The following is a 13771-nucleotide window of genomic DNA, read 5'->3' as shown; positions in this document are numbered from 1 at the left end:
TGAGGACTGGAGGTTGGCTCTCTGGAATCCACATGCAAGCTGGGTGAGTGGGTGATGTTCCACCACCCCACAGTCCCAGTGCACCCGAGAGAGGGAAGCTGTGGAGCTAGCTGGTCAGAGCAGCAGAGAGACCCCGACTCAGCACAGGAGGTAAAGGGACAGGGGAGGACAGCTGATGTCAGCCCCATGCTGCACATATCCATGCACACATACACGCATGCGAATAAGAGCTTCACTGTGTAGTGTGCTGTTACAGAGACTTCAGCCTAGAGACTGAGTTTCTGGGTTTCCTTCAGTAGCTTTAAACGTGTTAGGGTTTGTTTCTTTGTAGTGTGTAACTGTTTATGTATGTCAGGCATTTGAACTCACAGACACCTGCCTTCCAAACGGTAGGATTAAGGGCAGATGTCTACCTGTTTTTTGAAAAAGGCTACTGGAGGGAAAGACAGGAGAATCGAGCACTTTGTGACATTAATCACCACAATTATATGAATGAACTCTTTTTCCACCGCACATTAGCAACTTTTAAATTATGAGCATGATTTTGTTTGCTAGCCTGTCTTTGAGGTGGAGAGAAAAACTAAACAAGACAATGCTGACACACAACACAGGCTTCACTAGCATTGTACTTTAGAAAGTCACCTCAAGGGAGGATACAGTTGCATAGTGTGAGTAGACAGAGTCCCAGGATCTTGGAAACAATCTTAAAACTACTGAGATTTTGAAAGTTAGAAAATTGTCAGCGTGTGTGTGCTCATGCATATACATGCATTAAGAGACATAAGCAAGGCATATGCAGCATGGAGATGCCAGATTGATAGCAAACGCCTTCTTCAGTTGCATCATCAATCATCATCAATCATCATCATCATTATCATCATCATCATTCTTTTGAGCCAGTGTCTGTCCTTGAACTTGGAGCTCACTGATTTGGATGGTCTGGGTAGTGGACGACCAGCCCCACAGACTCTCTTGTTTTCACTCCCCTGGGGCTAGCAGCACAGACTCATCTGACCACACTTGGCTTTTCTTAATGATTGAACTCAGGTGCTCAGGCTTGTCCAGCAGGCATTTTACCAACTGAGCTATTTCCCAGGCCCTGAAGATAGAGGATTTCAAGCAGGCAGTAAGTGAATTGTATGATGATCAATTGGAGGACAATCTTTAGTAGTCCTTTAAAAATTCATATCTATGAAGGTAGAATAATATATTCTGCTCATTTTGAAATGCTATATAACATTTTATGGGGGAATATGAACACATTTGGATTCAACCCAGATAACCCAGGAGGCCACAGAAAAGATTCCAGGCTAGTTTGGTGACCCAATGAGTTTATTGGGATTGTTTATAAGAACTGTATTAAAAACCTGTTAGGAAAAAAAAATTATAGACAAGCTACAAACTGGAAGATAATGCTAACAAGTCATATGTAAAGCAAAAGATTGTAGAAAGAACTTTTAGTAAAACCCATCAATGAAAGTTTGTCAAAAAACCTAATTTTAAAGTGAGATAAATGAATTAGGTGGTATATGGCTGCAGTCTAGGACTTGGGAGACTTAAGCAGAAGCATCTCGACTTCGAGGCCATCATCGGCTGTATGGCGAGAGGCTATCTCAAGTATGCACACAGAGAAGGAGAAGTCTGAAGACACACCTAATGGTGCAGAGACTGCATTGCTCCAACGTTGCCGGCAGGATTATAGAATAACACACTACTACAGGAAACAGCTTGTGGTCTGTACAGTGCAGAACTGCATTTATCTCAGAGGCATGATAACCTGAGCTCATAGAGAGCTCTATGCCACTGTTTACTGCATCTTTGTTCATAATCCCAAACTGTAAACACTTGGATGTTCCTTAATAGGTAAATGGTTAACAGACTGCAATGTAGCCGTACCATGAAAGTTAGATCAAGTGGAAGCCGTGTGTGGTGGCATACATTTAATCCCCGTACCCAGGAGGTAGAGGCACACATATCTCTGTGAAGTTGAGGCCAGCCTGGGCTGTACCATGAGATTGCCTAAACAAAACAAAACATAAAGAGGGAAACGAAAAGAAAACCACAGCTAAGGACGTTTATGTAGTTTTGTCACCTAAGCTGATTCGCGGAAGATATTAGGTCTGTGAACAAGACCATGGGTACTGCTTATTGCTGCTGTGTAGGTACAGGTGTGGTAGGTGCTACAGAGAGGCGTGTGGGTTTGTCTCTTACAAGTGTGGACGTCTGACAAGCAGCTCAGTACACCACCTGTACAGAGCGTCTCGAGTTCCCAGCACTGGCTTGATATGTGTTCAGAGTCTGTTCTGTTGCATGTGTGTTGTACATACATGTATTTGCATACATCTTTACAGATACGGTATACATGTAGAGGTTAGAGGACAAGTTTGGGGAGTGAGTCCTTCCCCGTGTTTCAGGGGTCAGACTCAAGGGTAGCTTTGAGTGGTAAGCTCTGGGCACATTGAGTCACTTCATTGGCCTTGGTTTTTATTCTTTATTGTGTTGTATAGTTGTAATAGACTGTTGTATACATGTCTTCTCCATGTCCACTGTGTGATAGAGTCATGATCGTCCTTATTAGCAGCTCCTCTATCAGTATGGGATGTTGAGCTCTGAACCACTCTAGCTAGCCCATGGTAACCTGTTCTACTGTTTGCTGTTTTAATGGCTGGCTGTGTAGAACTCACTTCATAATTTCAACTTCTCACTTTTCGTTGCCTTAACAAACTCCTTTTAAATGTTGGTTTTTGTGTAGACTGAAGACCACAGGCAGGTTTGGATGAATGGGTTTTACTTTTGGTTACATGTTTTCATAAAGACAGCACTGGTTAAGATTGTGATCATTTGAAACATGCAAACATTTTGTAACATTCGGGTTTTATTTTCGTTTTTCTTTTTTTTCTTAAACAGGAATTTCGGCAGAAAGTAATGCTAGGAACTCCATTCCTAGTGATTTGGCTAGTTGGGTTTATAGCAGACCTGAACATTGATTCTTGGCTCATTAAAGGGTTAATGTATGGTGGTGTTTGGGCTACAGTACAATTTCTTTCCAAGTAAGTGTGTTCTTTTTAACTTTAATTTTATGAAAGAACATAATTTGTACCCTGCTGTGTCAAATTAATGTTTTATGTGTTTAGAATATTATGTTTTGATAATTTGTGAAATTATTGTTTTTTAAACATTATTAAAATTATTCAAAAAGTTTCTTAATGACAAAAGTCTAGCATGTGATTTTTGAAGCTAAAGTACATTCTTAAAAATAGTTAACAAACAATTTTTTAAGACTTACTTATTTAATGAATGTGAGTTCACTGGTGCTGTCTTCAGACACCAGATGAGGGCATCAGATCCCATTACAGATGGTTGTGAGCCACCATGTGGGTGCTTGGAATTGAACTCGGAACCTTTGGAAGAGCAGTGTTTTTAACTACTGAGCCATCTCTCCAGCCCCCTAGATATTTCTTCAGAGGTGAATCTGAGTTTGTTGACCTGTAGATGTGGTATGTTATTGTGCTTACCTTTCTGTGGTGTTTCTTTCGGTGGTTGGCATTAGAGGCTAACAGCCTGGCTATCAGCAGAGGCCTGTGCTCCGCGCTCACAAAGCAGTCTTTTCCATTGCTTCAAACTCACCATTTCCTTCTGGTTGAGTCTTTTTTGCCCTATATGTTGCTTGGTTTAGCAATCCTAGGAAGGTATCTATGACCCAAATTTTCCTACTTAACTTGCCTTCTTTAAGCATCTTATTTTCACTGGAAATTTAGAAAGACTTTGGAAATAGTTCACACAAGAATAACTAGTCATATGCCAATGCTAGTTCTGAGAAGGTGTGACTGCTGGTTAATTCATCTCTGTAGTATTTCTAGGAGCTCTGGAGGTTATTAAATATTAAACAGGAAATCATCAAGACTACGTGGTCTCCATGGATAAAGGGTCCTGTTTGTATCAGGGTATGCATTGGTGTTTCTTCCTCAGTTGACTGTTACACACACAAGCCTTTAGCTGCGCTGAGTCAGCTAGTTCACTTCACTTGAAAATATGTGCCCGCCTGTGCCTTACCTGGACTGGGCAGGTTAGGAGAGATGCACATGGCCTTGTTCTCACTTACCAGAACTGTAATGTCCTTAGTGTTAGCTGATGAGGTGTGGTGTGTGAAAGTGAATTACTGATTTCAACAAGTTGGAATACACTGAAACTCTAAAGTTGTAAAGTATGTAGGATATAGTTATGTTCTTGGTAGGCTAACAGAACCTTGATGAACTCAGTACTGTGAAAAGAACTTTGGTATTTAAATACCTTCGACTTTTGTGATTCTAACCTCAATATTCATTTTATAATGAAATACACCACTTACATTTTATAAAATCTGTGTTTTACAGGTCCTTTTTTGATCATTCAATGCACAGCGCATTGCCCCTTGGGATATATTTGGCAACCAAATTCTGGATGTATGTGACATGGTTCTTCTGGTTTTGGAATGATATCCTTTGTTGTGAAAATGTGTTTAGTGCAGTCTGACTCAAATGTCTGGTGATGTGATGTTAGGAGTGAGCTTGTGCTCCTAGGAACATGTGAGCTAATAGAGATGTTTGTATTATACTTAGTGTAGTTTTTAAAAACCGTAACAGTCACAAACTAATTCAGCCAATATTAACTCAATTTTAAAAATTCACCTGTATCTTATAAGCTAGTGGTTATTTCATTTTATTGATTGGAAAATTTAGGCCTTAGGCTATATAATATAGCTGGTCTTTGGTAAAGGTAGGATTAAAAGCTGTTGAAGTGTTCTGACATTATCAGAAAATGATGATCATGTTTTTAGTATCCAACTCTTCTAAAGGCCTGTATCTCCACCCTGTTCCTCACTCTCTCATTTGCAATGGGGTCTTGTTTTATATATATATGTGTGTGTGTGTGTGTGTGTGTGTGTGTGTGTGTGTGTGTGTGTATTACAAACTTACCTTGAATTCACAATAATCCTCCTGCCTCAGCTTCCCAAGTGTTAGGGACTTTATTAATTTTTTTTTTACTTAGTCTTTACTGAATATGTTTGCTTCATTAAAAACAAGTACAATTAATGTATCAAGCTTACCCTTCATACATTACCAAATTATCAACACGAAATCCTATTTTTCTCTTGGGTTTTTGAAACAGGGTCTCTCAAAATAACCTTGACTGTCCTGGAACGCACTGTGAGGACCCAGTTGGCCTCAAACCCATAGAAATTTACCTGTCTGTGCGTGCCAAATGCTGGGCTTAAAGGTGTGTGCCACCACACCCAGCATAAAATACTTGTTACAAACCCACACAACCCTGTTCACCACATCTTCTGACTCGTTTGGCTTTGAGAGGGTTTTTATCTTGTAGTCTAGTCTGTTGTGGAATTCTGTCATCAGCAGAGTTCTGCCTCAGCTTCCAAGTTCCTTAGGCTAAAGGCCAGTACTACTGTGTTCTTTTTTAACTTAATTCGTTCTTTGGTTCCTTTACTCTTTGTAATAGCAACAAGTTAAAAAGTAATAAATACTCCTTTTCAGCACATTTCAGTGCGTAAGACCAAGTGTTCTGGTTCTTCAGGTCATTCTGTCATTATGGAAACGCAAATGGGGAGCATTGTGTTAGGTCCCCAGTGTGTTCGTGTATGTAGTCAGTCATCCCTTGACAGTCTACAGGCATTGCTGTGTGTACTTTGGTATGGGTTTCTTTTGAATCCATTGAACCTTAGCATCAGTGTAATGACTGTAAGTCAAAAGCAATAATACTTTTTTTTTACATCAGTATTTTTATTTTCCATTTTTTTTTTTTAAGGTCATTTTCTTCTACCCTTGGTAAGCTTGACCTTTAGAAAGGAATCTTGTGATCATGCAGGTGCAAGTGCACGCTCAAGGGAAAGACGCCAGCTTAGGGAGTGGTTCACCTCCAGCCTTGGACTCAGCACTTGTGAGTGAGCTCTCTGGTTCTGCTGAGCTCAGAAGTGCTCTCAGAAGACAAATAAACAGACAAGGAAAGAAGGCACTAACATGGAAAGTCTTCTGGAAGTGTGGCACACGGCTGTCATCACAGCACTTGGGAGGCCAAGAGTTCAAGCACAGCCTCAGATATTAGCCTTTTCAGGCTCTGTCTGTTTAATTTTCCTTAGTTTATTATTAGGTACTGGTTTCTTGGTCTCAGTTTGTTTTCTTATTTCTAGAAGCACCATTTTTTCTGTCTTACTGCCTTAGCCTTAAATTCTTACTTGGTAGGGTTTACATTTTACTTTTGATTGTTACTGCTGTGTGTGATGTGGGTATGTTCCTACCACGGTACAGAGGAGCACACTGGGAGTCGGTTCTCTTCCGTGCAGGTTATGTGGGTTGGACTCAGGGCTTTTACCTTTACCCTCTGAGCCATCATCTCACTGGCCTTCTTATTTAAACGCAATTTCAGTGCGTTTGCTTTTGTCCTTAGGTTTGGTCGTCTTCAACATGACATTCTTTGCCTTGTGGCTTCTGCAAACTTTTCTCCTTTGATTTTTCTTGCGAGTGCTAGTGTAATTGTTCTGCCATTGCTGTTCATCTTTGATCTTTTCTGTGATTAGCTGAAGTGAATTTACTCAGACTTTGATGTTTCTCTGACGGCTTTAGAGTAATTGTTGTGTTTTCCTGTAGGTTTTGGTGTCTTAATACCACTTCACCATCTGTTATGGTTTTGTTTTCATCCGTGTGTGTGCGTGTGTGCGTGTGTGTGTGTGTGTGTGCGTGTGTGCGTGTGTGCGTGCGTGTGTGTGTCCCTAAGGGGCCGTGCTGGCATTGCTCAGCAGGTCTGATGATGATGAGTCTCCTTTTGCTTCTCTTATGTTGGATGTGCTTGTTCATGTTCAGATAGCTTCAAACACATGGAGTATTCTCTCATTCAGTTGTATTTTCTATAACTGTCCTTCATGGAAAATAAAAGCATGTTAGTTCGTGTCATTCTTTAGCATTCTTGTATGTTAGTCATCTACGCCACATCTTAAAATGCTGCTGAATAAGCCAGATAGTCTGTATTCAGGGCTGTGTTTAGCAGTGCATTTTATAGTTTCTCATTCTTTTATATTCGTAGATGCCTGGTATATTTGTTGTAAACCTTGCTATCGTAGGAAAGTTTAAAGTGTTTTCTAAAGTTAACTTGTTTACCTGCTAACTTGCCTGTACTCAACTTCAAAGTCTCACTTCTGCACACTGTTGAGGCCCTGCTTGGGGGTTGCTTCTCAGACTGAGCTAGGCCGAACCATATCCCCATTGAGACGCCTCCCCGGTGAGTCTAGGTAATGTCAAGTGGACAGTTAGAGATAATCATAGGATATATCTGAGGAGTTTGATATCTGTACACATTTATATAATATATAAAATTTAAAGTATCATATAAGGTGTTGTGAATTAATAGGAAGTCGTACTTTTTCCTTTTGTTCTTAGGTATGAATATTAAGGGAAAGTATAATTGGGTTTAGAAAACTTACCCTTTTGGTTGATAGGTATTCTTGTGTGGTTGTGTGGTAAGGGCGTATGGACTGTAAAGCTCTCTAAAAGCGTACTCACCCTTGCTGCCTTAGATCCTTAGCTTGGATACATCTCAGCTTCTTATCCATCCACCTGCCCTTCCTCGCCAACAGTGTTGCTCTTTTCTACAATTTTGGAAAGTCTTGGAAATCAGATCCAGGGATCATTAAAGCTACAGAAGAACAAAAGAAGAAGGTGGTGATGTACCTGCTTAGCTGCCAGTTTACTAATGTTTACAGCAGAGAATCAGATGGAGGGGCAGACACTCTTAGATTGCTGACAGTCCAAGCAGAATTGTGCGCTCATCTATATGTTATGTGGTGTTCAGCCTGGTGCCTTGTGATGCCACGCTTTTCATTCAGTTTCCCTTTCCTTTACCAAAGATGCTCTGGTGACTTTCAGAGGTGATGTTATATCTGAGACATCTTTTTAACACCCACCCCAAGAACTTGGTTGTTAAGTTACCCCTTAAACTAGAAACCCAGTCAGCTGACATACAGATGCCCCACTCCAGTAGCCAAAATACTATATATGATTGGTGAAGGGCAGCACTTTCCTTTGTCACACAGGCTTGAGGCTAAATGTATGTGACGTTTTCTGTCAGCAGGGGACTGGACAAGGCATTTCAGATTTTTTTTTAAGAACTGTTTTAGCTGAAAAACCACATGTAATCTTGGCCCTTGGGAGACAGTAGCAGAAGGACCAGGAAGTAGACCTAGGCTATGGGAGACCCTGTCTCAAGAAACCATCAGAAAACAAAACCAGAAAGCTCTTTTAAAAAGGAAGCAAATCTTAATGAATCATTTCTGTCCACAATTAACTAACGTCAACAGTTGTGCGGTCTGCTTCCCTTTGTGGGTAGACTGCATAGAGAACACTGTGCTGATGGTCTTCAGTTCTTATACAGGAATGAAATAGCAAAGATGGGTCAGCCAGGAGATCTTACTTGAACTTACAAAGGCTGAGAAGAATGGCATGTTTATTGTTTCCTAGTAAAAACCAAAGATTGGTGAGCATTATTCAGCTTTGAGTAAAAACTCTTTTTTGGTTTTAAATCCACAGACAATAGTTGAACTTGCAGAGACCGGCAGTCTGGACCTCAGTATATTCTGCAGCACCTGCTTGGTAATTCATTATTTTCTCTCCTTTCTCTCCTCTTCTGCTGACGGTATCATAGCCCAGAGGGAGTATCGGTAGAGCACTCCACACATCCTGTAGTCTGTGATAGCGGATGAAGGGGAGGGAAGCTACATCTAGGATATGGCTGCACTTCAGAGTCCCGTTCATATCTGTTCTTAACCCTCTTTATCCTTCAAAACGTGGCTTAGTGAAAACCCACAGCTACTGAACAACAAACAGTTTAAAGTTTTTTCTTGAGTTTAAAAGTCACAGTACAAAAATTCAATAGATTATTTTCAGACAGATAGTCTTAAATGTATTTTGAGTATTTGTCTGGAAGTGTCCATGCAACTTAGAGTACTATATCGTTATTAAACCGAAAAGTGGTTCTTTTCAATCAAGTCATACATTAAAACTTGAAAGTAGTGTTTATTAAAATGACTAGTTACCTTATGTCAGACATTTTAACCTTAATTTTTAGATATTTGTGAAAATACTATAAGCATTGCCACAATGTTAAAATTCCCCAAATCATACATTAAATTGAAGACATTTAAATTATATACTGCAGGCAAACTAATGTCTTGTTATTGGTACATAATAGTAAATAAATAAAATAATTGTAACTTAGGATTGTGGGAACATTTAGACAGCTCAGCTTACCATTTATGATTGGAATATGTTTGTGCCTGACCTTTTCATTTCCTGTCAGAAAAGGGCATTCCCACCTGACAGAAGACAGCTTCCATGTTCTTCTTAAACTAGGCTTTTTTTTTTCTTTCTTTTTTCGACAAGTTGCTCAGATTTTATTTTTAAGTGGTGTTTGTTACCTAAAGGAAAATACAGTGCTAGACATGCTAGAAGTGGGGGTAGGTTTTGATGAGTCCTGCACCTTCCTAATAGTCACATCTACGAGAAAGAAGAACTCATCTTTTCTTTAGTTCCCAGATCATTCTTGTTGGTTTAAGAGCTACAGTCTACTTTTCCTGGCTACCTCAGGATACTGTATGACATAAGAATTAAGTCTGTAATCATTTATTGCAACAAATGTATCTTTAATTCTTTTATGGGGGAGTTTGTATGGCTATAGAACACTTCTAGAACATAATACTATTCGGTCTGAAGAAACAAGTGCTCAGCGCTCAGTTCTCCTCTTAACATTCTTTTCTTCTTCTTTTTCTTCTTCTCTTTTCTTTCTTGTTAACAAATTGTTTTAAGATTTCATATTACAGAGTACTTACCTTCTTTGTTGCTATAGTTTTTGTTTTGAATGAATCAGCAGTAATTTTGTTGGGTTTTCTTGGTTTGGAAATGTTGATATGACTCTCAAAAAATACAGTATTGTCTTTCAGTTGTATTTTTGCAATACAAATGTTCAGCTTTTGCTTTCTTACATACAGTGTCTTCCATAATACTTCACTGTCTCTTATTAGATTCGGAAGCCGGTGAGGTCCAAACACTGTGGTGTGTGCAACCGCTGTATAGCGAAATTTGATCACCATTGCCCATGGGTGGGTAACTGTGTAGGTAAGTTACGTTAGCAACTTCTTAAGTGTGCTGTTAGTTTAAATTACCTCAGGTAACTAAGGAAGTGCAGTATTTAAATACATAGTTCATTCTTACATCCCACAAGCTTTCTAAATTGACTTCTGGTTGTCTGTATAGCAACTCATTGAGTGCATGTGTGTATATGGGGTGTGTGTGGAAGTCATTCTGAAGAGTAATTGTTTTACTGTGCACTCTTCTGATGTTTACTTTGTCCTCCTTTCTCCACTAAGAAGGAAATTCACCTGATGAGGCAAATGATGTGTATTTGAACATTAGACTGGAGAGAGTACAGCAGTAGTAGTACTTGAGAAGATGTGTGCAGAGGCAGGGAGAACAGCAGCAGTGAGGCCCACACCTCAGTGCTGGTGTGCAGTCGGACAGGTCACACTGATACCCGGAAATAGCTTCAGGCGGATGAGCTGCTAGAGAGGAGATACCTACAAAGACTGCATGGCTGCAGGAGAGGAGCTCTTGGAAATGTCCATTGCAAGTGTCGTAAAAGGAAGATGGAAAGGTTTAATGGGACCCTCAGAGCTAAAGAGAGGCTTGAAAGTCACAGTTATGCTTTGTGTTCTTTTGGGGACTCCCTTGCCTTCAGAATGAACATCATAGCTCTCATCACAAATGTATTCTTTTTTTTTTTTTTTTTAAAGACAAATGTATTCTTATTTTAAAACTGTTATTACAACAATTTTCTTGAACTGTTCTACAAAATAAATAATATGTGTGATTACCATCCAAGTTATACCACACCCCTCGTGCATTCCTGGTGAGGGGTGATCAGTTGCTTTTCTCTTAGCTGAAAACACTTGCTTCTGTGTTGTTTTAGGTGCAGGCAACCATAGATACTTTATGGGCTACCTATTCTTCTTGCTTTTTATGATCTGCTGGATGATTTATGGTTGTGTTTCTTGTGAGTACAATTAGTTTCTGCCTTCCTAAAACATAAGTGTTTATATACTTAGCATTTATTGTGTTGACAAATTAATGTAATGACAAACAAAATCTTTTAACAAAAAAATTTATTGTTGGAGCATCTAATGAAATGTAAAGGAAACAGTAAGGTAACCTGTTTATCAGATGTATCTGGTGTCTAGTACAGTGGTCAGTGAGCCCCCTTTGCTGGTTTAATAAGCTTTGGAAAGTTTCTGGGTCAGATACACTAATATCTCACAGTCACATGCTTGCTCTAGTGACTGTGCTAGCTCCTCTTTCCCACCAGACAGTTGATAAAACAAACTTACATTTAAGTTTGCATAAATTTAAAATATTTCACAAATATGGTATAATGTACTGCCTGCTGGGCAGTGGTAGCAGGTTTCAGAAGTTACTGTTTATCAATGGGCTTAATGCCCTAAGAGTGTAGAGGAAGATGCTGGTTCCTGTGATTCTGCACATGGAAAAATAGGGATAGCAGTAAATGAAAGGTCAATAATAAATACAGACCCCAAAGAGAAGAGAAAAGGTCTGGCCCAGGAACTTTACCTGATTTCTAAGTCAGCACACCTAACAAGGGGCACTTCCTGCCGCAAGGCATTAATCCTTCTTCTGCCAGCTTTGTGAGAAAAATCCCTCCGTACGAGTTGCCTCGTATCACTTACCTTGTTTACAGACAACCTTTCCTCCAGTACTGGGAACATGAAATAGCAGTTTCATACTGTTTGTTCTTAACAGGCAGGAATGGTTTTTAAGTTTAGCAGCCATTTTTCTCAGTTTTTGTTTTGTAATGTTTTTGTTGTATTATAGAATTACTAAGATTATAGAAACAATTGCTGTTTATATCATGAGTTAAGTCTAGACTGTTGTCAGTGAACACCCGAGGTGACTGGAAGAGTAAATGTGTCGCTTGTTCCGATTTTAGACTGGGGACTTCACTGTGAGACCACGTACACGAAGGATGGCTTCTGGACATATATTACTCAGATTGCCACATGCTCTCCTTGGATGTTTTGGATGTTTCTGAACAGTGTGTTTCATTTCATGTGGGTGGCCGTGCTACTCATGTGTCAGATGTACCAGGTGTGTGCAAGGCTTCTTCCTTAGTGTGTCAACAGTAAAACTTGCAAAACTTCTCTTTCCAGCCCCTCTGGCTTGTTAAGGATGTTTTTTTTTTTTTATTTGCTTTTTCTTCCCGCCTCCTTTCTCTTTTGTACTGGTTTCAGAAGATTTTTTACTCTTTATTGGGGGTATTTGCAGTGGGACATACATGAGCTTACATTGAGAGACTTAATTTTGTGTTTATTTTAATGACACTGAGTTCTTGTTTATAACAGTATTTATTCAGGTCTTTTGTGGATCTTCTCTTTCTCGTTGGTTTTTGGGACAGTATCCCTTTGTAGACCAGGCTGACTCTTCGGTCTTCCTGCCTAAGCTCTCTGAATGCTAGGATTACAGGCATTGGGCACTTACTTTCAGAGACTGGGCCGACTGTGCTCACAGTGTCTATTGGTGTGTGCTGTGTGCAGCAGCCTGGTTGTACAGAACTTCCATATTTAATTGGCTACTTTCACAGTTTAAGTGATACTGAGGGAAATAGCTTGATGACCTATGGAAAAGCAGTTTTCTGTGCTAGAGTTTGGTTTCTATTAAGTGTTCATAAATGCTAATGGACTGCTTCTTTCCTTCTTAGATAACATGTTTAGGTATTACTACAAATGAAAGAATGAATGCCAGGAGATACAAGCACTTTAAAGTTACAACAACATCTATAGAGAGCCCATTCAAGTATGTATATGTTTATAAATGTAGTATTTCCCTTTGTTACATGCTTCCTTAGAAGGCAAACTTGAAAATGGCTAGTAACTCATCAAAGGGATGTATTTTCTATAGGTGTGTGTTTTTTATCAACAACATCTGAGGCAGGGACGTTTCTTTTAGCTGTGCTTATACTTGATTTAATTATTACTGGGTTTAAGGTTTCGTAGAAGTGACATTAGTCAGTTCATCATAACTGTGACGTAGAATCTGTCACATTAACTCAATATACAGTTTTACTCTTAATATATACTGTAAAGTTAACCTCTTACCCGATGCTTACAAGTAATTGTGCACTAATTACACGAAATATTTAAAGTTCAGGGTTTTTGTAAGACTACTACTGTCCCTCAAACATCTGTAGTATGATTAGTTATTGTATACTTCTGAAGGGAAACAAACCTTTACATAAGGGAAGACTCGGCGTAGAGCATGACTATAGTGTGGAGGTGTAAAGTGGGCGGCTTTTCAAGTGTTTTAAGTCCCTGAGCTCACCTGACATTCTTTATATAGATTGTTAATTTTATTAAAGGCCATTGTCAAATTTAGACTGTATAATCAATTGTTTTCTCAATTTTGAACCTAGTTTGGTTTATTGGCAAAGTGCCAGTAATCTTTGAACCATGGTGGTAGTTGTTGTTGTTGTTGTTGTTATTGTTGTTGTTGTTGTTGTTGTGTGTTTTAGAAACAGATAATATGGACGGCACTGAAGTGGACAGTTGGGTCACTATAAAGGATTATTGTGTATTATCTTAAAAAGAATAAAACAAATGCTGGTACAGATATGGATATTCATTTTGCAGTAATAAACTGCTTTCTTTCTTGCAAGCAGCCTGAGTTTT

At 39.3% G+C, this 13771-nt stretch overlaps 1 protein-coding gene across 3 annotated transcripts in view; it reads left to right on the top strand.

Moving 5' to 3' along the window:
* Zdhhc17 (zinc finger DHHC-type palmitoyltransferase 17) overlaps positions 1-13771 on the top strand; it is a 63732-nt gene that overhangs the window by 47130 nt on the left and 2831 nt on the right. For 2 of the 3 annotated variants that reach the window (XM_063264044.1, XM_063264045.1), the window contains 8 exons: positions 2908-3050; positions 4374-4476; positions 7581-7703; positions 8571-8633; positions 10061-10154; positions 11005-11088; positions 12037-12194; positions 12805-12899. In XM_063264044.1, coding sequence (XP_063120114.1) covers positions 2908-3050; positions 4374-4476; positions 7581-7703; positions 8571-8633; positions 10061-10154; positions 11005-11088; positions 12037-12194; positions 12805-12899 — 863 coding nt within the window. 3 annotated transcript variants of the gene reach the window in all.

This window comes from Rattus norvegicus, chromosome 7 (assembly GCF_036323735.1).
Source record: "Rattus norvegicus strain BN/NHsdMcwi chromosome 7, GRCr8, whole genome shotgun sequence".
NCBI lineage: Eukaryota > Metazoa > Chordata > Mammalia > Rodentia > Muridae > Rattus > Rattus norvegicus.
The sequence above is the reverse complement of the archived record's forward strand: the minus strand, read 5'-3'. Positions and strand labels throughout refer to the sequence as shown.